General features: G+C 53.9%; 6 protein-coding genes across 6 annotated transcripts; 3 read left to right on the forward strand and 3 right to left on the reverse strand.

Moving 5' to 3' along the window:
- Nucleotides 1-1,447: 1,447 nt before the first annotated feature.
- CGCA056_v009801 (uncharacterized protein) lies at nucleotides 1,448-2,959 on the forward strand (the record flags this gene model as incomplete). Its single annotated transcript, XM_037325048.1, has 1 exon — nucleotides 1,448-2,959. The coding sequence occupies one exon, from the start codon at nucleotides 1,448-1,450 to the stop codon at nucleotides 2,957-2,959; it is 1,512 nt and encodes a 503-aa protein (XP_037176269.1).
- Nucleotides 2,960-4,889: 1,930 nt separating this feature from the next.
- On the reverse strand, nucleotides 4,890-7,009 carry rglA-0 (putative rhamnogalacturonate lyase A; the record flags this gene model as incomplete). Its single annotated transcript, XM_037325049.1, has 10 exons — nucleotides 4,890-4,962; nucleotides 5,021-5,122; nucleotides 5,183-5,405; nucleotides 5,461-5,565; nucleotides 5,617-5,932; nucleotides 5,984-6,211; nucleotides 6,269-6,318; nucleotides 6,366-6,437; nucleotides 6,489-6,564; nucleotides 6,620-7,009. The coding sequence occupies 10 exons, from the start codon at nucleotides 7,007-7,009 to the stop codon at nucleotides 4,890-4,892; spliced, it is 1,635 nt and encodes a 544-aa protein (XP_037176974.1).
- Nucleotides 7,010-9,264: 2,255 nt separating this feature from the next.
- Nucleotides 9,265-14,135, reverse strand: CGCA056_v009803 (Vacuolar protein sorting-associated protein 8-like protein; the record flags this gene model as incomplete). The annotated part of the gene is made up of 2 exons (XM_037325050.1): nucleotides 9,265-13,788; nucleotides 13,845-14,135. The coding sequence occupies 2 exons, from the start codon at nucleotides 14,133-14,135 to the stop codon at nucleotides 9,265-9,267; spliced, it is 4,815 nt and encodes a 1,604-aa protein (XP_037176285.1).
- Nucleotides 14,136-14,720: 585 nt separating this feature from the next.
- GPALPP1 (GPALPP motifs-containing protein 1) lies at nucleotides 14,721-15,770 on the forward strand (the record flags this gene model as incomplete). The annotated part of the gene is made up of 1 exon (XM_037325051.1): nucleotides 14,721-15,770. One exon carries the CDS (start codon nucleotides 14,721-14,723, stop codon nucleotides 15,768-15,770), a length of 1,050 nt encoding a protein of 349 aa, XP_037176975.1.
- Nucleotides 15,771-16,249: 479 nt separating this feature from the next.
- Nucleotides 16,250-17,731, reverse strand: RNF13 (E3 ubiquitin-protein ligase RNF13; the record flags this gene model as incomplete). The annotated part of the gene is made up of 2 exons (XM_037325052.1): nucleotides 16,250-17,378; nucleotides 17,439-17,731. 2 exons carry the CDS (start codon nucleotides 17,729-17,731, stop codon nucleotides 16,250-16,252), a joined length of 1,422 nt encoding a protein of 473 aa, XP_037176976.1.
- A 1,523-nt stretch (nucleotides 17,732-19,254) lies between these two features.
- Nucleotides 19,255-19,401, forward strand: CGCA056_v009806 (uncharacterized protein; the record flags this gene model as incomplete). The annotated part of the gene is made up of 1 exon (XM_037325053.1): nucleotides 19,255-19,401. One exon carries the CDS (start codon nucleotides 19,255-19,257, stop codon nucleotides 19,399-19,401), a length of 147 nt encoding a protein of 48 aa, XP_037176978.1.
- Nucleotides 19,402-25,043: the final 5,642 nt, after the last annotated feature.

Below are 25,043 nucleotides of genomic sequence, written 5' to 3' on the forward strand. Positions count from 1 at the left end.
CCTTAGAGCTTGAAATGGTAACGCAAAAGTATATAAGTCCGCCATTCTGAAGGTTGAAAACTAGAGAGATCTCATTCATATCGTCAACAACATCTCAACAAGATAAGATTCTCGTGTTCTTCCGAATTTCAATTTACCATCACGAAGCAGATAAAACAGCAATAACCATGGCTCTCACTCTCCTCCCATAGTCACCCAAGTACTACGATACTTTGCCGGGCGTTGTGGAAGCTGGTCGCAATGCCGAGCCTTCCGGAGCGATTGAGGCTCTCACATCTGACATTGGACAGGTGTTTATCAAGTACGGGATGGAGAACACGTTCGGAATCATTCTCCTTCACAACCACTTCGAAATCTCGGCCTCCGAGATGCTTGTCCAATTTGGCAACGCTGCGGTGCCGTGGGACACAAAGCTCAACTCGGCTGATGTTAGGAACATTGTTCCTACGGCATGGCGGTTTGTCGAGGCCGGGCTGGCACCTTGGGAGTTTACATACTCGAGTCCCCATGGGCATGAGGACATCCCAGAGCTGACGAACTCAAGCCACGGACCGTTTCTCCTAGAGCTCAAATCCACGCTGTCGAGATTGGGGCTTGAAGATGTCCTCGGGCTTGTGGTCTTGGAGGATAATAACGTGAATGGGCCCCCACGCATCGAGATCGAGTCCGGCCGCTCGACCATCACTCTAGATGTTGATGTCAACCCCCGAGAGGACGACGGCTTTATCCATGTCATATGGAAATTTGGCACCGATGGTAAGTTGTCTCTGAAATGCATGTCAAGTCAGATGCGCTGACACTCCATAACAGGCTCAGCCTCGGGCCCTCAGCCGGTCGTCTTCAAGAAGTACAAGGTTGCCTATAAGCTCAGAACAATTCCTGCGCCGACCCGTGACGACCCGTACAGATCGGAGCAGGTGCACGACAACATCCATCAGACGACAAGGAAGTAGATGTTCGTCGAGGTTCGTGATATGAGCCCGGTATTTGGTGATTATCGAGTAAAGGACTGTGTCACTTCGAGTTCATATCAACAATAGCTAGATGGAAAAGAAGGATCGAGAGGTATGGAAATGCCAGTCGTCATTCTTTCTCTCCTTCTGACGTTTTGATGCACGTGAATGGCTGAGGTGTTTGCTCGTTGATTGTGGATGCAATTGTCTTACTTCTGTGTGTTTGCCTCAGTGAAAGGCCGAGATGCTTGTGCGACATCTTGATGCTCGAAGGCAGGTGCCACCCAAAGCAGGCAGGGGCGGCACCTGCTTTTTAATTCGCTTATGGCCGCCAAATTTTGAAATGGGAGAGACTGGTCACTGAACTACCAACATCACCAACTGCGACATCTCATACCTCGCCCGCTCAGCTCTCTTCCCCGCGTCTACCAACTTATTCTTCTCATAGAAGGCTGTGGTGCTTGCAATTCAATCACCTCGATCCTATTAACACCATGAATGACTTTCACCCTGAGTGGATTTGGGGCGATGACGCCGAAACGACTGTCTTCGCCCAAGGGTACGGCAACGATCGCACCGTCATCTTCAGTTTCTCTCTTGACGCATCCAAGCCTCCAACCTCTCTCGCGAATCGCATCTGCGCTTGTATGCATGGAATTGAGGTCGATGATGATTCGAAATCATTCAAGGACAGCACTGCCATGCGCGAGGCCTTGTGGAACGCGGTTCGCGATGTATGGTCAGCCTGCTCGACAGACAAACGGGCTTCGCAACCCGACGTTGTCTTCGCCGTCGATCATCACGATGATGCAAGCTCTTCCAGTGATGTGCACTGGAATGCTTATTCTCACCCACTCTTTCAACGCTACATAAAATATCTTCGCGACAACGAAAGTATGTATTTCCAGTCTTTCTCCCTATTCCCGTTTTCGTCTCTCTCGCATCCCTCACTTTCTGGCATTTTGTCGACCGTAATTTACACCGTGAAAGTTGGCAAGACCCCTCTGCTCCCGAACGACGAGCAAGTTGAGTTTGCCGCAATAGTCCGCTACGATCAGCTGGGTGGGCGAGGCTGTGCGACTCGAATTCGTCGCATGGACAAAAGCTCCGAGGACTTCATGGTGTTCAAAGGCATCGACTTTCGTACCTTCTTAACGTACACTGATGATGAAGACGACAAAACCATTCGCCACATGATACATGGCTGGCACAGGTCCAATAATCTACTTCTCAATATGCCCAAGCATCCCAATGTGCTTCCAGCTCCATCGAAGCTAGTGACGTATGGCAATCAGGACCGGGTGGTCTGCGGCACACTGCAGCCATTCTACGAGGGGGGCGATGTGGGATCTCGCATAGAGAAGAGCAACATCCTGAGAGCCCGAATTCCCCTTACTACTAAGGTCCGGTGGTGCACCGACATGGCCGCGGCGGTCGCCCACACTCATCGACAGGCCAAGACGTATCACATGGACATCAAACCTGGCAACTTCTTGATCGACCAAGACGGCAACCTGGTCCTAGGAGACTGGGAGCAGACGGATGCGCCAACAACGACCATCGCACCAGAAGCCGATGGAACTTGGGACGTTGAGATGGAAGAAGAGGGCGGCGGCCTTGCTGGCAATGGGTGGAATCGCCCACGTCTTCAATACACCAAGCATGAGGGCCCACCGCGCCGCAATACTGAGGAAGACGTACTCGGTGACTATCCATGGAACACCTGGAACGTGTTTCCTGGCTGGAGTGCAGAACATCCACTGGCTCTTGAGCTTGCTGAGGTGTTCAGCCTGGGCCGAGCGGTGTGGATGCTTTTGCGTCAGCCGGACATGGATTTCGATGAGATTGAGCATCCGAGCCAGCTCAAAACCAGTTGGGAAGGCGCCGAGGACATACCCACGGCGTGGGTGGGCATGACAGATCGGTGCATGGCGGAAGATCCAAATGAAAGGCCGGATGTAATGGAGGTCCTAGGTTTCTGGCAGGCTGAGAGGGCAAACTTTTAACTGTACAGTGTACAGTGTATGAAGTCTAGTTGATATGAACAAGAGGGGCTCAACTCATTTGGACAGCAAAGGGTAACTAGGCAAAAGTTTTATTCAATTGTAGGCGAGACCGGTGAGGTAGTTGTAGTTGATTGGACGCTTTGCGGTACCTTTAGGTGTCCATATCGTGTTAAGAACTCCCAAGGCACCGACTCGATCATCATCGTGGACATCTACGTTTTGACCATCATTATAATTTACCTTGATGTTCAAGACAGAAAATCCCGCGGCTCAACCATGAAAGGTGCCTCCGCGGTTTTGAGAGGTTGTCCATTGATGTCAGTACGAGTTACATAAATACCGGTCGTCTAACTTTTCTCTTCATCCTCATTGTCTGCAATGATCGTTTCTACGATTATTCGTTCGAACACCAGACCCCATCATCATCGCGTCTGCCTCTCAGCCAAAACCGGCCACAATGTGTGTAATCAATACTTGGTTTTGCCGTCGTTGCCAATATCCCTGCGATCGACTCATCGATGTCTGTTCTGGGGCTCGTCAGATAAACCCCAACCAACCGCGTCAGCACAGACACATAGGACGCGATCTTCCACCTTTTAACCCACCCAAAGGCTGCGAAAGGTTCAAAGGAGTTAGTGCATGGTCTGATCAGGACTGTTCTGGCTGCGCTTCACAAGACTCGACTCCCTTTCACCTCCCTCCAAGCACTTGGTCACGACCCGACTATGTGGTTCATGGCCGACCCCAATTCAGTCGACAACCTCAACCTCGACCAACCCCGCACAACATGCGGCAGGGAACGTCTGAAAACCCCGGGTGGCTCGAATGGCTAGTGTGTCGGACCACTAGATTCGGAAGTGGTTGTTGGAGAGCATTCATGGCCGTCTGGGGTTCGGTGGCTCGATCTCACTTGATGAATTTGATCTTGATGCGAGGTTTTAGGGGAGTTGTGGCCAGACCCTAAAAAGACTAAGGAAAACGATAGCATGAGTCGAAACGGAGCTGACGTCTATATGAACACAGATAGAAAAAGATGTGAGAAACGGAGACGCCGACTTTATACAGTGGGCATACACATGCGATGTATGAATGGAATGGGAATCTAGAAGAAAAGCTCATATCTATAGAGGTTTGACCGGTTCGTCTTCTGGAAAGACCACAGATCTATTGTTCGGAGCCTTGGCTAACTCATATCACATAGCTACTACAAGAATTCTTTTATTCTTTTTTAAAAAAGACTGGCGACGATAACGCATCTTTGACTCAACGAATCACCCATCTCGAATGACATCAGTGTTGCCATCGTCGAACCTAGGTACATCGGCTTCGGCTTTATTGGTGCTGGGACGATTATACCGCCTCCAGTCTACCCTACAAAGACCAAAACAATGTGCGAGATCTGGCAGCGCTTTTGTAACGTCTGATTCACGATGAGTCATTTTACATTCCACCTCTGCGATGAAGCGATGGACCGGGGGCAGAAACGGAGACAGAATCTTGATTTTCCCATGTAGCACATGCTACAACATTCAGAGGATGCGGGAACGACAAACGCCTAGGATGCTCATGACGCAACGGCGGATTACCTTGTGGAGCTTCACATGAAATAGAATTATTTGGGAAAAACATCTGATTTTAAAGTGAGAAATAGACATTGCTCGTTGAACTTTTATAGGATTTAAACTTGTTGCAATATGAACTGAAAGTTTTCGACCCGACAGAGCACATAGACATGTAGAAACTTGCGTCTCCAAGGAGCATGTGATTGGTATATACGCAGGCTCAAGGCCCCGAATGATATATTCACTGAAGTATGTACAGCTTTGAAGAAATGTATGTGACAAGAAAATAAGGAGTAGTTTGACGGTGAAAACAACCGCGAAACGTGGGTGCTCGTTTAGTTCCTGACTATCTGTGGACATTGCCTGGTTTAGGCAAGCAACTCAACCACGTCAAATGAGACACCAGGGCTGAGAAACTTTGTTCCAGAGCTGCCGGAAATACTGTTATGAAGAGTTAGTCTGATCCACAAAAACTTAGTCGGAGTACGGGTGGACATACACGTTGATAGTGAGAACCTGCCACTCGCTTGTGCTCTGGACCCAAGCGGTTTGAGGCACAGCGTAAGTCAATTTCACATTGTTGCCGCGCCATGTTCCGACACTTGCATCTTTGTTAGTTTCAAACTTTCTAAATGAAGCATGTGTAACCTTGAGAACTTACGTGAGAGATCGGGTGCTGGCCTGGTTGGTGGCCGCAGGGAGGGCAGAGGCCCAAGAGTTGACATTGATGGAGGGCCGACCGCCAATGTAGCCTTCCGTGATACCAATACGAACAGTGTGACCAGCTGCAAGTTGCGCGGTAGTGAGCTTGAAGTAGATGATGTAGCCGCTGTTGACCTCCTTCCACATGTAACCCGGGAAGCGGTTGGCCGAGTGTGTGCCCACTTTGCGGAATTAGATTCCATACCCAAGAGTGATTGCTGGGCCCAGAAGACTCACCAATGAAGTTTCCAGCGTTCCAAGTTGAAATGCGGGTGTCAGAGGGATGCATGTATGTAAGCTTTACCGGGGTATCCTCAAAGTTGAGGAAGCCCTTGGGGGTTCCTGTCATAGATAGTCAGACCGGAACCCACACTTTCCAGTGCCAAAACTTACCGTCCCACTCGCCGATACGCCAGATAGTAGCATCATCTTCAGGGTCAATACAAGTGATTGTGTTCACAGCGGTGCCCTTGCCAGCAGTAATGGTCACAGACGAAGTGGCGACCTCAAGCTCGTCCTTGTAAACGGTCAAGGTGTAGGTGCCCGGAATGACCTTTGTGATAGACCAGGCGCCACCAGAACCGGTTATGCCCCAGTATTGAGCGTTGGAGTTGCTAAGGCCAACGACGTACGTCTTGCCGCTCTTCATGTTGGCCAGGCCAACACCACTGGCATAACCACGGCCGGAAGCCGGGACCCAACCGTCCAGCTAAACAAACATCAGCTATTGATCATGGATCAGGCCTGATTTCGTACTCACACCGAGGTCATCGAACCAGGACCAGTCGGCCTTGCGAGCAAAGAGATTGCTATTGGGGGCCTCGCCGTTGGTGAAAGAGATAACGGAGGGTCCCTGGAGACCAGTGCGCATGGGGTCGGTGTGACCCATGTTATAGTAATAGATGTCGTACAAGTCCTCTCCAGTGGGATCGGCACGGCGAACGAGGGATCGGAAGAAGGGACCGCCGGACGCCTTCTCGTGGTTGCTCTAGGTTTGAGATGTTAGCGGTGACACATGAAGGCAAATCTGCACCGCAACACTTACTCTGATCATGAACAAACCGACATCGCTCTTCGTGCGGCCGACGTAATCGTCTTCAGACAGTCAGTATGTCCCAAGAGAGCCTCGAAACAAATCTTACAGTCTATGGTTCGGCCATAGTTAGAGCCTTGGTAGTGCTTGCTCTTGGTCAGACCCGCGCTGTTCACATTGACTTTCAAAAGTTAGCACAACCTGACCATCTCCATGTTTAGAAACTACGAACTGTCTTGGGCTTCGATGATGGTGCTATCGGCATCGTAGAAGTCGCTCTCGGTCGAGGCATGGCTGAAGATTCCGCCCTGTCATTTCCGTTCAATTCAGACTCCCGACGAACATTCTCGACCCATCACAGACCTTGATTCTAACAATGTAACGCATGGCGGACACAGAGTCGTCCGCCTTGTTGGTGAAGAGATAGACGTTGTTGTTGCCGTAGCGGACAAAGATCCAATGCTTCAGAGTACCATGGACGACGGAGACCTTAATCACGTTAGAGTAACTGGTAATGCTGACCGTGCTGGTACCCAAACCAGACTCGACGTGAGAGTTCTTGCCGCCCCAGCCGTTGTACTCGACGCCCTTGTAGTTGAGCGAGGAGATGTCACCGCAGCACTTGGTGACCTTGATAACCAGGTCGGAGCCGGAGTCGATCACATATTCGCTGCCGTTGTCAGTCCAGCCCCAAGCCGCGAAGACGGCGGAGGGCAGGAAGAACAAGGAGAAGAACAGGGAGAGAAACAACATGGTAGTTGCTGTTGTTGACGAAATCCCAGGCAACGAGTGAAGAGAGAGCCACAGCTGCAGTGTGGTCTTACTGGTGTAAGGGAACGACAGAGGGCCACGAGAGCAACAGCAACGAAGGAGATCCCTCCCCTTCGAGAGAGAGCGGGAAGGCAGCGGTGTCCCATTATATTAGCTTCTCATATCCCCAGGAGGCCCTGTTCCCTAACGCTTCAACAAGTGCCTGCCTGTCCGCCCATCCGCCCCGCCCGCTCCTAAGACCACATCTTTTGCCGTACCGGCCGATAGCGTGCTTGGAAACCCCCCTTAGGCTTGATCACTTGATGAGACGTCTTTGGTGGAATAGATTGGGTGTTACACTGGAAGAGGATGTGGTGCGTGCTTAAGCTGCTCTGCCGGCCATGGGTTCTCGGAGGCAGTAGCCCTACCGGGCCTCAAGTCCGCGGTCCTTCACCCCCCACTTATCATATCCGGTCCACACCCATCACCCCGGCTCCGAGATTCCCAGAGTGCTTTTTCTGCCCATTTCACAATCACCCCCTTCGAATCGTCTAGGATCCTTTTTGTCATTCGAAAGAAGAATCGTGGAACAATAGTGTCCGTGAAAGGTGCCAGCGGGTTGGTGGAATTCGAGGGAGCCCTCCGCTCTCCCAACGCACCACCAACGTTTATTGTGCATTGTACTCGTCATCCTCCATCCTTGACTCATTTAAGGTAGTATTCAAGCATATTGTTTATTGGAACTAGGCAGTTCATCGTTGTCCCGCAATCTTCTTAAACTTCGTGGATGTTTCCACCGAGGTCTCGGTCTGACTGCCGACGAGTCCTTGGCCTGAGGGTTGCACCCGCCCGAAGATCCAAGGCTTGATTCTGCTCTTCAGATGCTTCGTGGGTAAGCGGCCTCCAGCACATGCCGATCGTTGTCCCTGAACCCTTCCGCCTGGCGGCACTCAACTAGGTCGGGGCTAATCCTCCGTTCAGTACCGAGTGCCTGCGTGCTGTCCCCACTCAGCCCACTGAATACAGCTCCGCTACCACGCGTCGAGCTACCGAGGAGATGGGCCACGATGCGTGTTATTCACTTCTCATTTGACGACTCCGGCATTTCTAGCTGGCACACTCGCTAGTCGCGCCTCTCTCGACATGGCATTCCAAACTACGCTATGTGACGAGCGGGCCTTTATAAAGTTTGAGGTCCACCAAGCACTCTTTTCCGGTGACTGAGTTTGAAATTCGGCTCTTGGCGTCTTCTTTCGGAAGAGTTCATATAACCGTTGCCTCCCAAGTCAATAGACCCACTGAACAGACTCGGCATTCTCAGGGACCACCTCACAATTCGAGTCATGCGAATTTTTCCATCATATGGAGATGAGTACCACTCATCAGCCCGATAGTCCGAAACCATCATCACAGCGACATCATGGCGGGTGGCGACGAAAACGGCGGATCATTTGAAAGTCAAGGTGAACTATTGCAAAACAGTCTCTAGAAACACCGTCTAGGACCGCTCTCATCTTCGCAATGCGTCCCATGCAGTGCCGGGATCAACAGAGCGCCGTAGCTCCAGGCCCGATCTTCCCGAAGTCCACTCGGACCCGACCCCGCCCGCCGATCCCCGGGCGCCCTCCGGAAAATCGTTCGAAGTCTTCGGGTCTCATATCTCCTGTTCTTCCCTGTGTCACGTCTTCAGTCTCACACCAAAGAGCTGATAGGGCTGAGCATCCGTCTAAGCCCGACTACCCAGAGAAATTGTTTCTGATTGACACATTGATCGACAAAGCCAAGACATGTCATCAGTCAACGATACGACAGACTGCAACGCCCGACTACTTAGTCAAGACTTGGCGTCTGCAATATGACACATAGACCATCTTTATATCGACGTCTTGTTCGCCTGTCGCATCTTCTGTGTTGTTCTAAATACCGTGGAACCAAGATTGATGCATTCGTTCGTCCACTACACCTTCTACTTGCGCTCGTGACCATCTGATATCCTACGTGGCAGCCGTCCGGAAATGTATTCGGGCAAAAACCGTGGGGTAGGGCAACGCGTAGCTTTCAGGTGCAGGCGGCACTTGCAGCCCGTTACACAGAACACGGGCAGTCAGAAGACAACATCGGAGTAGCACGACTTGAACGGTGAGATGCCGGCCAATTTCCCAAGGATGCCAACCAACTTTAAAGAAATCGTAGACACGATCAAGTGTCATTCGTGAATTCATGAAATTTGTACATCGTACACAGAAGATACAACTCATCTATCCATCAATCGGACATCTGTACTCCCTCGCATGGCTATCAATTCTGCGGGTCTCCCCTTCAACCTCCGGCCGGGCCTGATATGCATCCAGGCAGGTCTGGTGGTAGATGTGCCTGCAAGCCAGCACAACGAGCGGCCCGAGGGGCTGCTCTTTGGGCCTTCCGATCGCATCTTTCTGCGCATCCACACCCTCCTCTGCCGCGGCAGCTTCAACGCTTGCTGGTGCAGAAACACCCGCTGCGGCTTTCCCCTTTCCCTTCGAACTGTATGCAGCCTGAGATGCCTCACCGGCGGCAGGGGCTGCTTTGCCCTTACCGCGCTCGTCAACGGCGGTCTTTCTTTCGGCCTTGTGTTGCTCGTTGCGGGCCTGCTTTTCTTCCCAGGCCTCAAAAACATTACCAGAGACACCTGGGCCCCATATACGACGGCCACACGCCTCACACGTGGAACCCCTGGGTCGCCAACCGCGTTGTCGGAGGTCGACGGCTTGCTTGACGTTCACGAACAAGCTTCGTTCCAACAGACGGTTTGAAAGTCGCAAGATGGACTCTTCGTAGGCGTACGCGGAAAAGATGGACGCCAGCACCGAGCGCAGATCTGCGAGATTGGGGGACGATGCAGCGGCTCGTGTCAGAAAGGCACGCAGAATTCGAAGAAATGACACATTGTTCCCTGCGTTGGAAAGGAGTCGGCCACCAGCCTGGGCTCCTGCGGGACTTGAAGTCGTCGTCAGGAGAGCCGTGAAAGTATGCTGCACCAAAGATCGAAGCAGTGTCAAGAGCTTCTCTTTGTCTAAGCTGTCCATAGCGCTTGCCTTCCCCGAAACGCCGTTCTGGGTGGTTTTCGACGACTCGATGGTGGACGAGATTGATCGCGTGGTCTGCACTGCCGCATCGATGAGACTGAGCCAAAGCTCCTCATCTGGCGAGAGAACTTCTGACGTGTTTTTTGACTTTCGTTGTTGGACGCCGTTCGCCTTCTTCGATGACTTGGTCTGGCCCTGGCAAAGCCAAATGCCCACGTGAACATATTTTTGCAACGCTCGCAAAGTCTCCTCGGCTCCTGATTGCAAGTCATTTGAACTCTCCTGTTGAGCGCCAGACAAGATACCTTGCAAGGCCGATTCAAGGGTACCGAGGTGCTTCACAAGCCTGTCCATGGCATCCTTGACTTGGCCTTCTCGAGCCATGAGTACGACCGCAGCGTCAATCACGCCGGTCTCCTCCATGGCAGGCAGCAAGACATCCAACCTGAGGTTGACGGATTGAACCAGGCCGATGTAATCCGACACATGTGCGGAATCATACTTGCACATGAGCTGGACGTAGCGCTCGATGAGGACTCGGTCTGGGTTCAATGGGGTCTCGATGTCTCGCTTTTCGGGCTCGAGCAACGTCCGCAGGTAAAAGAACTGCAGCTCGGGTGCGTCTTCGGCAGAATCCAGGATGTGTTGGTGAACGTCCACAGACTGAGCTGCCAAGACTCTCGCCGCTTCGACGGGGTTAATTCCGAGGAGTTCCCTGGCGTTGTTCTTGACTGCTTCGAGGACTTCTTGCACCTGTCGGCGATTCAGACCACTGTGTGGCCGAAGACAGTCCCCGAGGCATTCAAAGACGGCATCCCGGTCAGCGGGGTCTTCGAAGTACGTCTGGACAAGCTTGTCATACTGTTTGTCAACCTTGTATTGCCTCTTCAATATCCGATAGAAGCCCGCTTTCTTGAACATGGGAATCAGCGTGGTAACATCGGGAGGCTGGTAGATCGAGAGCAGGTATTCGGCACTTAGTTGGGCGTCTTCGGCTAGGTCAGCTCCAGGGTAATTGCAAAGCCCGGTCAAGACCTTCGTAAGCGTCGAGCCCGGGAAGAGCAAGTATTGAGGAAATTTGGGAAGGTTGCGAGCGATGAACATATCGAGGTAAATGGTGTCCTCCGATGCGAAGTCTGCTGGGTTCATAATCTCCAACAAGATAGAGACAATGTACTGACGATCGACCGTGAGCCCGAATATCTGCTCTTCAGGGACATCGCCCCTAATGCCGCCGTTAACTTGCTTCTCAGGAGAGTCGTTCAACAATGAATCTTCAAAGGCTTCGTTTATAGCACTAAGGAAGCTTGGGGCATCGAACTTCAGGATCAACCTGAGGTATGGGAACGACGGCTCAGTGTGCTGATCTGGCCGTGTGAGAAACCGCCGAGTGCTGCCCTTGGGCCACGTGACGCTATTTCCTGAGAACAGAAACCAGTAAATCTCAGCCTTGGCTTTGGAGGCAACGGCGGTGTCCATGGCTTCCCCGGTGGGGTATACTCTGCCCGTCAACGTGTATGAGAGATAGGGGAACATCTTCAAGGCGTTAACGCCGTAAATCTCGTCATCCATGTTCCCTGAAGACATGTAGTCGCCGTTGCTCATAAGTGGCACAAGCAAGGTTAGTAGGTCGATCAATGGTGTAATGTAATCGTTCAAGGCCTGGTTCCAGACATAAATCAAGGCGTCGTAAAGACTGTGCTGCTTGCACAGAAGAGTAATCTGGTCCAAATCTAGGGTCATTGTGTCCATGTGGACAATCATCTCCTCAAGGCGACTCTCCCAACCCTTGGTGACGTAGTGGTTAACTGTGGCCTTGACAATGGTTGGCGGCACAACCGTTATGTTCTTTTCCAGAATGTAAGGCTCCATGGTCTCGAGAAAAATGCCTTCCACGCCGGCGTCTTCATACCATTCGTACATTTCATCGAAGAGGAAGTCGACGTCGCCAACGCTGTGGCAGGCCGTGAAACAAGTCTCAGCCAACTCTCGAAGGTGGGCGTCGTCCGCTGCAGCTCGGTCTTTTTGCCGCTGGGTGAAGGCATATTTGAGAGAAGCTCGCATGATCTCCATGAGCTTGTCTCGCACCATCGAGTGGCGCAACTCGGTATCTTCGGGTAGGCCAACTGTGAGTTTATCGGCGTCACCTGTGTAGTATGATGTTCCAAGCTGAATAGCACCAACGTAATCACCATTTTCCATCAGAGCAATAATGCGATCAGCCCAGTTCGAAAGCGATCCAATTGAAACATCGTTGAAACCGAGCAGGAAAATTTTGCCCTTGTAGGTTTTGAAGCTCATGTAGAAAGCGTCGGCCACAACACCATGCATCGATGTGTCGTCCTCGTCGAGCTGCTCGACCAATGTATGTAACTGCTTAGAGAACAGGTCGGAGTGGTAAATGAACTTATTGATGAGATCAAAACCCTCGGTCATTCGCATACTGCGATCCTCAACGACGATTAGGCGCTGAGTAATGGTCAAAACTGTGAGAACAGAACGGCTTAGCCACTGGACCGCAACAATGGCTTCTTCACACTTCCACCGACTCCGGGCCTTGAACTTGAGCGTGGGCGGCTTGTCCTTGTTCTCTGCTGGTATCTCGTCTACGTCCAGAACGGTCAGGACGTTTGACCAGCAGTACACCAATTTGACTTTGGAGATGTCGCTGCCTGTAACGGGATCTGGAACCTTAAGCTTCACCGCAGGAAACCACGCAAGGCAGCCGGTCATTGCACTGTGATAGGCGACGTCTTTTGGTCTGGCCGATTTGTGTTGTGTCTGGGCGACGGGTGTGGTAGAAACGATAACCAACAGATATGGTGTAAGCATGGCCGTCAGGCCGAGGGTATCCGTGGCGCGTTCGGTATTACCCAAAGGACACGGACTAAATGCCAGTACCGTACTGGGCTTGAGAGGCTTTCCGGCAGGAGGCGCCGCATTCGGGTACCGTCCGAGTATCCTCGTTGTCTTTACAGTTCGGCCGAGAGAGCCAGTGCCTCTAGTTGCCAGATGGGAGAAAGCCATGCCACGATCATCCGCTGACACAAGCGCAGTGTGCCTGGTCCCCAGAAATCCAAGATGGGTGACCGCGACACCAGGGAGATGGCCATCCATGGTTCGGTTCTCTAGTTGCGACTGGTCTAGGTGCGGAATGGACAGGAATGGCCTGGACGCTCGGTTCGTCTCCCACGTAAAGATGCTTCCATTCGCATGGCCCCCAGCAATGGTGGTGTGATCTGCCGACACAGCGATTGCCGTGATGGCGCCCGACTCGACGGCCTTGGTCCCGGGCCCTATGATGGTCTTCAAGACCTGGTTGTAATCAAACATTAGTATTATTCCCTTGCTCGTCCCCAACACAATCGAGGCGGAGACGGCGATGCAGGTCGGAGCGCCGAAGTTGCGCTTGCCGGCCTCGGAGAAGGCCTGGCCGTTGAGTTTCTTCAATCTCGTCCATCGAACAACTTCCCACGGCGGCGAGGGGGTATCGGTATCTTCGCGGTCGAGCAGTCCTGAGCTCAGGGAAGCGGAACGGCTATGGCCGGTGAGAAAAGCAGGTGAGGAGGATCGCGGGCTACTGATGAAGCTGGCGGAGGAGATACGGGATTGGAATCGACGATCGAAAGGACGGAATGACGGGGTTGGACTGCTGAGGCCTGGTCGAGAAGCGACGGATGGGAGGACACTGCTGCTTGGAGAGGAGATCACGGAGCCCTGAGGTTTGTGGTTAGCTAGTGCAGCCTGAAGCTGATAGGGCTACTTGCCTGAACAGACGGGGAATCGTCGGGCAGAGACATCAGGGAATCGATGGGACTTCCCACGCGCTTCGGCGCCGCATCCACTGATCCCTCCTCAGACGCATCGTCGGCTTGGTCTCGTAATATTTGCCGATACCGATTTGATATAATGCCGTTCTCAATTGCGGGAGAGGCATCGGAGGCCTCTCTTTCTTCATCGTCCAGAAGGCCAACGATGCCGTCCTCCTCCCCCTCGGCCTTTACCATCCCTCCATCGCTGGGAGCTTGTGCGTCCGCGGAGGACCGGTCGTCTGGATCTGCCATTGTGTCTCCAGGTCCACCATCTCTCTCCGTCGGTGGTGGGGTCATCAATGGCGGTTCATCAAGCACATGTCTTCGGTCGGGCCAGAGTTCGGTTTGGGTTCGGAAGCTAGGCCAGTGCTCTCAGCAGGGAGGGAGAGCGAGAGGGCCTGACTCGATCGGAAACAGCAGCTGGAGGATGATAGAAGCTGGCCAAATGAGGCGAGGACCCTTTCGAAACGTGATTCTGCTTTTCAAGCTCCTATCAGACGAGGAGAAGCTGACTTGTCAATGGATGATCAGTTGCACTTAGTAGGAGCGCATTACGCAGTTGGACGCGCACAGCCCATTCCAGCCACCCAGAGCTCTACGACGGACCGCGGTTTCTCCGGCGGGCCGGACAGCGCCTAGCAACGTCGCAGTGACCTCTGATCGTCACGGCGCAAGCCCGGTGGAGCTTTCCTTTAGCACTTACATCACCTTACAGCGCTGGTCACACTCTTTAATGCGACCAATCTCCACACGCGTCGTGAGTTGTCAGATCAACATATCCCGAATTCAAACTGAACACCACCGCTCCACCACCCGGCCAACATCGCAGCATTCACTATGTCTTCCATTGGGCCCCAGCTGCCACCTCATCTCACCAAGAGGAAGCGCAACCCAGACGACGTCAGCGCCGACTCACCGCCCACAAAGCAGACTCGAAACACCGACGAGATCGATCTCGACGACAGTTCCGATGACGCTGGTTTTGGACCTAGTGTGCCTGGCGCATCAGTCAAGGAACCTGCGCCGACCGTTAATCCTGCCGTTGGTCCAACAATGCCTCCTTCCAGCACAACGAATACAAATGAGATACCTCTCGACGGCTCTGATTCAGAAGACGGCTACGGCCTATCCGCTCCTCGCGCGGCATCACCGAATGCTTCCAAGTCCAAGCCCTCAATAGGTCCTACTCTGCCTCCGAAACAGCCTATAGGACCCACGCTCCCCCCAGCGGCTCACCGGGGCGGGAAAGACGACTCTTCGTCAGATTCGGAGGATGACTACGGTCCTGCTCTTCCCTCGTCAACAACCTCCGCTCAACGAGCACAAGCTGCCGCAGTAGCAGCAGCCGCGGCGGCAGCCTCGGGCCCTGCCGCACCTCAGCGCGATGACTGGATGCTCGCACCACCGACACAATCTGGTTACCAAGAGCGCGACCCGACCAAGCTCAAGAATCGCAAATTCGCCAGCGGCAAATCGTCATCGGCTGCGGGCGGCAGCGGTGGGGGTATCAGCAGCATCTGGACAGAGACGCCAGAACAGAAGCGCAAGCGACTCGAAGATGCTGTGCTAGGTCGTGGAGGGGAAGTCGGCGGAGCAGAGCAGCAGAAACCGCGTCGTACTAGAGAAGAAGAGGAACGCGATAGGCGCATCAGCGAGAACATCGCAGCAACCCGGGGGAAGAGTATGTATGATGAGCATCAGACAGACAAGAAGAGTGGCGCAAAGGTTGGAAAGGACGGCGAAGAGGAGGATGACCCTAGCAAGAGGGCATTTGATAGAGAAAAGGATATGGCATTGGGCGGCAAGATCGGTACAGCTCAGCGCAGGGAGTTGCTCAACCGTGCCAAAGATTTTGGTGGCCGATTTCAAAAGGGGTCATATCTTTGACGAACGTAAAGGGCCACATAGGCGGCAGCAGGTTGGGTTAACCAAGTTAGCCCAACCACAGATTTTCACAGAAGAAGCACAAAGCCATCAAAAGGAGTTTTTTGTGAACATTGTCAATTGTCATTATTCCATGTCGAGTGATGCCCATGTCGCCGCAACTCCGCCGCTCTCCTCAGAATTCAGAGGATACAAACCAAGCCAAATCAGTCCGCCCTGACTGTAATGCAACTCCCTTCTGCCACATGGTGCGGCAGCCAAACCTTCTTTCCCCTCTTACTCCTTGGGGCTATTCCTCCGAACACACGTTATATGTAAAGGTGGGTATGAAAAGTGGTGTCGTGAGCGTGTATAGATGCGGTCACATCGCAGTCTATGTTGAGATCTGCAAATTGGTCTCGGGGGTATGATGTACAAGAGTAGCACAACGGAAAAAGATCACAGTCGCTTTTTTTCGGGCGACTTTTGTCGCTTATGAGTAATCACCGCGCCTCCGTAGTCGTGGCGGTGGCATTTTGAGTACCAGCTTCGAGCTGAGACGGGGTAACGTTCGCACCAGACGCGGTGGGAGAGCCGCCCTGCTGCTGATCCCCTCGTCTGAGAGGATTGCGGAATGCGGGCATGCGGAAGCTGGAGAGCAGACCGCGGGATTCCTGGTTCTCTGCCACAGGGGGTGACTGAGGGGGGTTAGGACTGGGATTCGTCGCAGTCTGCTGGCGAGCACGTCGACGGCGGTTGGCGCGGTCATTGTTCTGGCGATTGCCTCTGTTGCGACCACCAAATCCTAGGCGCGAGCCGCTGAGGTTATACCAGGCAGCAGGAGGAGCATTGGGCATGTTCGTGCGAGATGCGGTGCGAGCCATGTCGCCGTTAGCGTTGGCGTCACCCTCGGGAGCAGGACGAGGCTTCGGGGTGTAGTAATCGGCCTTGCAAAGAGGGCAGCAGGCACGGCGGCTTGTGAGCCAGGGGTCGACGCAGACAGCGTGGAATGCATGACCGCAAGTAAGACCACGGATGTCGTCATCGTCCTCCAAGGTGTCGATGCAAATGGCACAAGTATCACCACTCGTGGCCATCAGTTCAGGAGGCAGAGCAGCGTTGATGTGCTCATCATCCTCCTCGTCATCCTCACTATGGACACGCTGGAGGGGAGTAGCAGAAGTCGGAGACTGCACAGGGGCACCAGTAGCGTCAGCAATCGCGGTCGAGTTATCGCCTTCCTTTTTGGTCGCATCCTCAGATTGCTTCTCGGACGTGGTTGCCTTGATACCGGTACTGGTGGCAGGGCGTTCCTCAGTCGAATGCCTCTCCTTTGAAGGCAATTCGGGAACAATGCCATCGACGGAACGCAAACTGTTTGCGCGACTCGGCGGGGCGGAGACGCCGCCGGCCGTAGGGAGACCCTCTCTGGCACGTTCGGAAACCCATGCCTTGTACTTCATCATGGGAAACTTGTCGTTCACCTCATCCATCGTCATTAACTTCTTCTCACGGCGGCGACGGTGCGGGCGAGGCATGTTCTCCAGGTTGATGGGCTCTCCGTCCTCGTTCAGACGCATAGCGCGGTTGCGAGCGTTGTAGCGGAAGCAGTACTTGACACCAACGATAATCCTGAAGCAGATGTTAGATACTGATGGCCCCGGTAGGAAGCCAAAGTGGCAGAGGGCTCACCAGAGGTTAGTGAATACGACGCCGAAACCGAGAGCCACGAAGAAGAGTAGAGGCGAGCTCGTGGAGCCACCGCCACCTCCCCCTCCGTTTCCTCCATTGCCGCCAGCGGGGGTTGTTGACTGAGGGTCACTTGATGTAGTCGGGGTGATGGAAGAGGGATCGAGTGAAGTCGTCGAGGGTGCGGCAGAGGAGGCTGCAGATGACGGGAGGGTAGAAGTCGGAGTGTCCGACGAAACTGCCTGCCGCACTACAAAGCGCGAGACCTCGACGAGGACTTGATTGATGACTGCCATGATGACGGATAAACTTGATCGATTCGAAATCGAGAGGCGGAGTCGTCAAGAAGAGCGATCGCACACCAGCGGATGTTGATATCGGAAAATAATGACGGTCGCAGGAAAGGCGAGGGCATCGATGAATTGATTGATTGACTGTTGCGGGAAGGCAAGAGCCTAGAGGTGAAACGCGGAATCCGAAAACAGCGTCTCGTGACGGAAATGGTCGACCTGAACCCTCGATCGCATGCGGCCTGCAATCAACGCAAGTCGCAGTGAAAAAAAAGGAAAAAACCCTCGGGCAGAGGGTATGGCAGTGAGTCGATATCCCAATCCACTCAAGCCGTGTTGCACAGCGGTCGCGGTGAGCAGAGGGAAATTGAAACGAGAGAAAACTCACGACTCAAAGTCGGATGGGGGAGGTTGAGAGTTGACAGAGGCAGGCAGGAAGGGTGCGGAGGGTGGGAGAGTGCAGGTGGAGTGGGATAAGTATGGAACGGTGCTGTGGGACGCTCACTCTCTGACGGACAGGACAGTAACACAGCCCCCCGGTCGGGTCGACGTAGGAGAAATAAAAGTGGAAATGCGAGGCGGCGGGCGGGTAAAGAGCGTCGTGAGTGTGAGGCAGGAGCGACGCCGACGGGCAAGGGGAGTGAGTGCGAGGAGCAGGAAGGACCCCCCGGACACCCAGACACCACACACACGCTCTCACACACACACCTTCACTGAGGGGGACACCCCCCGGTACACCACCTAGACCGGAAAGAGCAAGCCAACACACTGCGGGCTCTTTTTGGTTCCTTGTTGTGTTTTTCCCCGGGGCTGGCTTCCGTTTGCCTTCTCGGCCAGGCGGGAGGAAGGCTACGAGGGAATTGCATTCAGTTGTTGTCTTCGCACTATCGTAACCGATACTTAAATTCCTGACTGAGTCGAGGATGAGAAGGGAGAAGATGACGGGGAAGAGCGAAGAGGAGCCTGGGCATTGCCTGCACTGGACTTGGTGCTGCAAGGAGGTGGAGGGGGAGCTGGGAAGGCAGGAGTGGAGACCTGGGGCCTCTTTCCCGCAAAATGCAGGCCGGGCGAGCGAGGTTGAGGGCGACCCGTGTTGGCTGCACTGTGCTACTGCGATCCCTCAGACAATTGAACAATTAACATTTCAATTTGCGCACCAGTGCACCACCACTACACTACGTGACTACGTACCACCACCACCTCTGCTTGTTGCTTGCACCTCCCATCTCACCTCTCGCACCTTGTTGCCGCGCACCCTGCCACAGCTGAGAGCCTGAGTGTGAGAGAGCTGAGGCCAGAGGAGGGTGCCATGAACACCGGACGGTATCACTGCCTCTCGAGAGAGTACGTCGCAAGTCCCCTTCTCCCCTTCCCTTCCCTTCCGCTGTGACCTGCAATTTGCAATTTGCGAATCACAATGCCGTGGTCTGGATGATTTGACAGCCTTATTGATTTGATTAGCTGACCTCTCCAGCGTGAGTACAGACGCTGAGCGACCAACAATTCTCTCAAACCCCAAGCGACCTGACATGGGCTCAACTCCAGAGAGTCCGGGCGCCAGTCAGGCAAGTCAAGCACTTGGACCCAAGCCCCCGTCAATCACTTCGTTTCCAGTCCACGGGATAGCCGAACTAGTCTTGTTTGGGAAAGATAACGGCACGCTAGGCACATTATGAGTGGTGGGACGGGCTCTCGAGCAGACCACCATCCCCCTTCAAGCTTAGCATCGAGACTGCTAAAGTGTTCAAGTTGTCGAGTGGGTAGCTTGCTTCCAAGTTCCAGCAGGCATCGTGCCCTTGGCTGGGGAACCAAGAAAGAGAGGCGGGGGAACCACACAACAGGACTGAGAATGCAGTGGAGGGCCTTGCAGCCGCTGAGAGCAGGGGTTCACCATCGAGCTGACTGCTATTTCTACCGATACTACGCCTTAGCGGCAGCCAACACCTGTTCGCCGGAAAGGCTGGCCTGGTCTTGCCACCATGCTGCTTTTTGCATGGCCATCTCACATCTCAACGTCTTCTGAATGGCATCACAACTGCATCCTTTTTCCAATTACCTTCTCCTTGAACCTCTAGCAAGCGCACTCTAACTCTTCAACCGTTCTCGGGCTGACCGTTTTCCCTTTGTCGTCATGTTCCCGCTTCGGAGGCTGATACCGCCTGGAATCAAGGGGTTTCCATGTTACGACCCCTATCCCAGAGGAGATATCACCAGGGGCCAACTTGATACGAAGTCTCCCAAACAAGGTACGCGTTCCTGCATCGCACCGCCATGGGCTTCTGCGAAACGGGCACGCGCTTCGTCGCCCAGAGCGCCTGAGATTCCAGAAAAGACGTTCGCCCGCACGATTTACAACCCGGCCGAGAGGTCTTTCCATGCCGATATAATGGGCCGCATATGGTATCCGTGCCATCGCGCGCCGCCCAGTCTACGGCCGAGCATTCACATTCCATATTTCCGTCTTGCAATCTCAATCAGTGGCCAAGTATCGAATTCCAGAGATTGCGGTAAACAGATTTGTGTGTTCACTCGAACAAAGGCCTTTGTTCTTCGCCCTTGCCGTCCGCCTTCGCCCCCGAACTAAGCACGGCAGTCAGCCACTCAAACTTGGTCCTTACCGTCACCGCCGACCGCCAACCGCCCCGGCGCCCCATTCCGACACTTTGGTGATCCCCAAACCCCAAAGAACGAGGTAAAGGGTGGGGTTGCGGCGGCTGATGGAAGAGGCCGCGACACCATGCAGTAGCATCCAGTCCGAGAAGCGAGGAAGCAACTTCAACACCCTGGCGCGCGTTCGCCAGAAAGAAAACCGGCTGGAGTCTAGTGCGTCGAACGAGAATCTGAACGGTTCGGTGTTTCGTCATTCGCGACTTGCCCGCCCAAAATCACCGCGTGTACGCCGCGCCGATTGCTTTCCGATGATCATGCCGCATGGAACCGCTTTCTAGGGAGTATCACGATAGGCAGGGCCTGAAATCAAAATGGCACGTTGGCGACTTGCTCTCATCCTCCGCCGCCATCAACGAAACCCCTGCTGGCTGGCACAGGCTTCTCTGCGTAGGGAGGAAGCTTACAAACACGGCCTGGATTAATCAGACTGATTTTCTTTCTTTCTTTCTTTTTGCTTCTTCCAGCCGTGGCAGTTTGTTTTAACTCTACGCCCCGGTCTTCACAAGCAAAAGCAATTCTTTAGCTCGGTGTCTCTGGATTATTTCCGTGTCGGACAAGCTCCGCAAGAACACTGCCGTCGAGTCAAACACTGTCAGGAAACCCGTCAGACTCAGAAGCCTCGGATGGCGAATGGCCAGAACGTGCTTCCCGGCGGAGGACGGTAAGCCATCTCAAGAAAACCATGTCGGTTCGATTACATCGTCGGCAGCGCTTCGGCGAGCCGACACTAGGCTCTCCCGGCCCGGCCAGGCCAACACGGTAATTCGAGGCCCTTGTCGCTGTCTTCACCCAACCCAGGATGGCGGCTCGTCTTCCCGCATGAACGGGAGAAGAGTACCTACATCACGCACGTATCCGCGCAATACGAAAAGGAGAAACAACGCACCCCGCCTCGCACGGAATACGACGTCCTGAATTGCGCCTCATTGGGAGGCAGGCATCTGAACACCTCAGACACGTTCGATATGGAACCTGCATCTCAGTGTTGCGATCTAACGCACGATCAGTCAGCTCAAATCTTACGAGAGCAATTAATAGCTCTTGACTTCTGCCCATGACGAACAACGCGCGTGTGGTATACCGCTGCAGCCAGTGGGAAGTTCAGATGGTCCTGACCGGAACGCTTAGACCGACGGGCAACTGATTTCACCCCAAGTTTTCCAATGTTTCAGCATCACAGACAAAGACGACGCTTTTCGCCACGATGTAATCTTCAGCGGTGTGCTCTGTATCGCACTTGATTCAGGCACCGTCAATGCATCCTCCTTTGTACGTGTCGCCTCAACTCCTCGGGCCCTACCGTCGGCACTCCCAAAAGGCGCATCTGCAACTTCCGTCTGGCGCCTCTTCATTGACTTATCAGTGCCACTCACCTAGTCGAGGAATTGAGTGTTGTCTTGGAAGTCAGTGTCCCTTAGGCCCGACCAAAGGTGTCAGACGTAAGAAAAGCATAATAGCGCAACGCTGGCAATGCAGCACATGCGTGTCTCGAACGTCTTATCAGATGTCAAACGGCGAGTTCTTTCACCTCACTGGCGAGTCCCTTCAAGACACTGTTGTCCGTCTCAAGCCTTCTACCCCCTGTGAGGAGCCCAGACGCTTTCTTAGCAAAGCTTGGCCGACGCCAGGACCACTGCAGTCTCCGGGGGCGCCCAGCTAATGCAATTGAAAACCAAAAAACGCTCCTTGCTCTACCAATTTTCACCGGTCGAGAGAAGATAGCTTGCAGAGAACGCTGCGCTGGCTTCCATAGCTCAAAGACGTGGTTCGTTCCATCGACTGAAAGGGTTCCAGACGTGCAACAAGCTACTGTAAGAAGACGTAGGAACCGGTGTCACTTGTAAGATGCGTGTAAAGGAAGCAAGGCCGATTGATCCGTCGCTAACAGCCCGACAGTATGAGAATTTAGTCTTTTCACGGTGCGTCTGGGGATTTGATGGCCAGCGCCCAGGGAGGCTGATTCGACAGATGACGCTGACCGAAGGTGAGTGCCGCAGACTCCGGACACACACCACCAATCCCCCGTCGATGACGGCGACGAGAACGGCTTGGCTCCCGTTAATTCGGCCATAGTTAGTATGGCCTTGCCCCCTATTCTCGGGACTATGGCCATTGTCCAGACCTGCGCCTCCGTGTCAATCATCATCACAACCGGCACTTGTTTGTTCTTCTCGCCCGTACGCTTTGAGAGTTCGGCGCGTCGGCTGGGGTGGTGGTCGATTCGGCAAACTACTCGTCATGCAAAATCCTCATGTGCTGGCAGGCGACTCACCTACGTTGAAGCAGCAAGCTCGAAATGCTAGAGAAAAAAAAGGAATGTTGCGAAGGCTGGATGATTATTAAGAAGGACCCTGTAACAGCCAGGATCATGCCATCATCATCCTCACCGCAGCATGCGTTCTTTCGGGTGCTGGTGGACCCTGAACGGCCTTAAACAAACCAGCCGACCTTCTTATCGTCGTTGGAGGGAATCGTCGCCAGATCTCAGAGGCTGGCGCCGAACACACACCACGAGTCTCCCAGCGGGAATGCCGGGAACTCGTGGTCAGCTATCGCAACATGCCGACACCCGCAAGCTTAATCTTTTGCACACCATCTGACCATTCCCGTGCGCTGCGGGTAAAAAGAGACAAAACCCGTTTTCTGCCCACAGGTTCCCGAGGATGAAATGATACGACCCAAGCTTCGATCCCGAAGAAAGTGATGTCAGGCCACGAGTCGTTTGGAGGCTCCCGAGCTTCTCCTTCGTCGCGGGTTCATCGGGGGAATGCAGATGCCATCATATGCGGTGTTGGTTGTCTCTCGCGGGGCACGACTGGCGCGAGGGGCTATGCAGGCCATTTGTGATAATATTCACGGACGACCTACATGTCCCGATGTCGAATTGCAAATCATGCCTCCAAAATCGCAAATCATAGATCTTGGCTACTCCCACTGCCGAGCACCGGCGTCCAATAGACTTCGCCGTGTCTTGCCCTTCTCGCCGCCGGCACTCTGTCTTGACGCAACCGTGATCACTTCGCAAAACGGATACAACTGGCGCGCGCGAGAGCGCGCAGGCGACCTGTCAACCCGGCCATGCGTGGGTTATGTGGGGGAACCGCGTTCGAAACATAACAGCACCCCCGGTCGTGTGAGGGCGACGGGGTCTCACGATGCCATTATTACGGGTTGTTTTGCTGCTCTTGCAGTCTGCAGCAAAAAAGAACTGGACTGGTTCAAGACTTGCCATGAGCCAATTGGTCGTCGGCAGGAATGGATGAGATCATTTTCGATGGAACCCCAACTCCTTTGTGCACATTGCGGGCCCCCCTCGTCCCCTCCGCACACCCTGGCTGGTGCTGTCGATCTTTGACGCCGCGCCATCCGGGGAGCGGGCTGGACTTGCTGGAATCAAGCTTCCCAGCGCAAGCCCCTGCGATAACGGCGGCGGCGGGCAACACGGCAAAGGGCGAGGATGGTCTACGCCCGGACGGTCAGATTTTGGAACTCCGCGCCGCCCGACGGAGACGGTTTAGTTTCGTTGTCAGAATGGGACACTTGCTGCTGTCAACTCAGGAACTTTGATGCGAGAAATCGGGTCAAGAATTCTTTCCGTCCTTCCAGATTGCACGACATGGCGCAGTTCTTTTTGTCCACATCTCTGGTCGTGTGCGACGACGGAGACGATGGTTGGTACGGAGGTGTGGAGCGATGAGGAGGTCCTCTTGGCCCCGTTCCCAGCCTCTCTTGGCCGAGGGCTGGGCGGGGCAGTCATTCAATCAACCCGAAGTCCGGTTACGCGTCCGAATCCTGGGCCTCCGCTTCCGTGCCTGTCTCCTTCCTTTGCGTTCCTTTCCCCACCGGCCAGCGGTTAAACAAGCCGCGGGAGGGTTGTGCTTCTGGGCGTCCGGAGAGAAGTGCGGCAGCAAAGATACTTCATGGGCGGCTACGACGAAAGGAAGAGGGGCGGGAAAAGGCCATGCTACGCGTGGGGCGACTGGCACGCGAGACTGCGTATTACTTGCTTCCTATGTGGCATCCTTGCCAATAACGTGTCTGAGAAGAGCGGGAAGACCTCGCAGGGCTCATTTACGGAAAGTCTTCATGGTCCGCAGGGAGGGAGGTCCCTGGGATGAGAAGTTCGTTCGCGAGAACCTCTTAGCCTGTGTCGTGCAATTTAAAATCTGCCCAGACAGACTTTGGGTTTGTCTGCGAAAGACACGAGCTGCAGACATGCACGTCTAGCTCGTGTGGCTGATCTATTGTTTCAACTGCGACACCAAGCTTTTTTCAGGTGAAGAAGCTTATGTACAGCGGCGGCCCTCCCTTGGGTTCATAGTCATGGGGAACCCTCCGACATCAGGGAAGATGGTTTTTTTTACTCGGGTTATCAGGGGGTCAGTGCTGTTCAATTACTCGAGTCCGGAAGGGCCAAGCATTCCTGTCAAGTGTCATAGTTATTGAGGTGGCCTGCGCGGACGCGGCCGGCTCCGGAACGGAGGGTGTTCCGTGCTAGGGAGGCCCGACGGAAGAGGACCCTTCCGCGAGCTGCGCCGGATGGGGCCCCGTCGATCCTTGGTCTCTTCTGTATTGTTGGATTTCAGATATATTCGGTGATCATGCCCCCTGAAGTTGGCAACGACACCCTCGCCGCGGGGGTCTCTGG

This window comes from Colletotrichum aenigma (assembly GCF_013390185.1).
Source record: "Colletotrichum aenigma strain Cg56 chromosome Unknown KSG_Cg56_contig06, whole genome shotgun sequence".
In the NCBI taxonomy this organism is placed as follows: Eukaryota; Fungi; Ascomycota; class Sordariomycetes; order Glomerellales; family Glomerellaceae; genus Colletotrichum; species Colletotrichum aenigma.